This window comes from Emiliania huxleyi (genome assembly GCF_000372725.1).
Source record: "Emiliania huxleyi CCMP1516 unplaced genomic scaffold EMIHUscaffold_96, whole genome shotgun sequence".
NCBI lineage: Eukaryota > Haptophyta > Isochrysidales > Noelaerhabdaceae > Emiliania > Emiliania huxleyi.
Genome location: NW_005194878.1, coordinates 51,753 through 53,389, shown reverse-complemented (window position 1 = coordinate 53,389; position 1,637 = coordinate 51,753). Strand labels below are relative to the sequence as shown.

Sequence of the window (1,637 nt, the reverse complement as noted above, 5' to 3'; positions counted from 1 at the left end):
GGCGGGCGCGGCGGCGGGCGCGGCGACGGGCCCGGCGGCGGGCGAGGCGGCGGACGCGGCGGCGGGCGCGGCGGCGGGCGCGGCGGCGGGGGCGGCGGCGGACGCGGCGGCGGGCGCGGCGGCGGGCGCGGCGGCGGGCGCGGCGGCGGCGCACGTGCCCGCTCGCTCGCGCTGCGCGCGCTCCAGCTCCCGTGTGTACTCGGACTTCAAGTTGATCTGCCCGTCGAGGCTGCCGTCGATGTGCATGGTGAACCGGACGGTGGCCGCGTCGATGTGCTGGGCGTGTCCCATCAGCGAGCTGATGAAGGACGCCTCGCGCATCGTCAGCGGCTCGCCGCCCTTCATGCACCGCTCAGCATCGCGGAGGCGGCTAGCACTGTCGCGCTTGAATGCCGGCATTCAAGCGGTCGGCCTCTAACCTCGAGAACCAGTGTGGCGCGCACTGAAAATTCTTTGCGTCGGGGACTGTGTTAGTGCGACTGTGCGCGCCAATTCGGAGTGAAAATTCTTTTGTCCGGGCTCGGGCGCCGTTCCGAGCTAATTGTCCCAACCAAATGTCCCAAGCGCTGTTGCTGAATCGCGTGCTGCCCAGGCGCGGCGGGAGCGGACGACTGAAGCGCGTGGAGTCGGCGCCGTCGCTCCTCACGCCGGTTTGGGAGCCGGAGCACGGGGAGGAGGCGGAGGAGCCTCCGCCGGCGATGCCGTCTCGCGGCTCGCTGCCGACGTACAGCGCTAGCTCGCTCGACCTGCCGATGCTGCACAGGGAGTGCAAGAGCGACGAGGGAGCTCTCCAACCCAGGCAGCGCCGAAGCACCCTATGGCAGTCTGCAGCGCGGGGTGAGAGCGACACGCGGCTTTGCGTGCCGCCCCCGTGTAGGTGGGGCAGCGAGCACCTCTTCCGGAACCTGCTGCCGCCTCGATGGGCGCAGCTCTTGGGGAGGCTGGGGCAGGCTGCCGATGCGTCGCAGGCCCACACACACACTCACACCGCTCACGCACGCGCACCGGGCCTCGCACTTCTAATTGCCGTGGGGCTCCTGTCGTCTAGACGTGGAGTCGCGAGGGATGCCCAGCCTCTTCCCCCACCGCCTTGCGTGTGTGTGGAGAAGTGCACCTCACCTCACCTTTCCTCAGGCCCTCGGAATGCCTGTGTGTGTGTGTGCGTGTGCGTGTGCGTGTGTGTGTGTGTGTGTGTGTGTGTGTGTGTGTGTGTGTGTGTGTGTGTATGTGTGTGTGTGTGTGTGTGTGTGTGTGTGTGTGTACCTCACCTCACCTCTCCTTAGGCGCTCGGAATGCTCGAGCTCGTGGCTGCAGCCAGCGAGCGGCTGCAGAGCGACCCGCTCCCGCTCGAGGTGGGAGAGGACAATCACCCCCGCCCACCGGCTCTCTCCTCCCCATCGCCGCCCACCCGCGCCGCGCTCTCCTTCTCCTTCTCCTCCTCCCCATCGCCGCCCACCCGCGCCGCGCTCTCCTTCTCCTTCTCCGCCACTGGTCACGGCTGCGCCCGCCTCACACTCTGGCATCTGGAGGAGGAGCCACCGGCTGGTCTTCCTGCAGAATCGTCTGTGGTTCAAAGGGCGTCACCTATGCCCCCCCCGTGCTATTATTCTAAAGCTATTCCAGTTATTGCCCCGCCG

The 1,637-nt window shown here is 68.1% G+C and overlaps 1 protein-coding gene across 1 annotated transcript in view; it reads left to right on the top strand.

Annotated features, from left to right (window-relative positions):
• Positions 1-554: 554 nt before the first annotated feature.
• Positions 555-1,637, top strand: part of EMIHUDRAFT_221287 (hypothetical protein) — a gene marked incomplete at both ends in the record, with an annotated part of 3,856 nt that continues 2,773 nt past the window's right edge. The window contains 2 exons of the mRNA XM_005756577.1: positions 555-860; positions 1,284-1,352. Of these exons, the coding sequence (XP_005756634.1) occupies positions 555-860; positions 1,284-1,352 (375 nt within the window). The remainder of the gene's footprint in view (positions 861-1,283; positions 1,353-1,637) is intronic.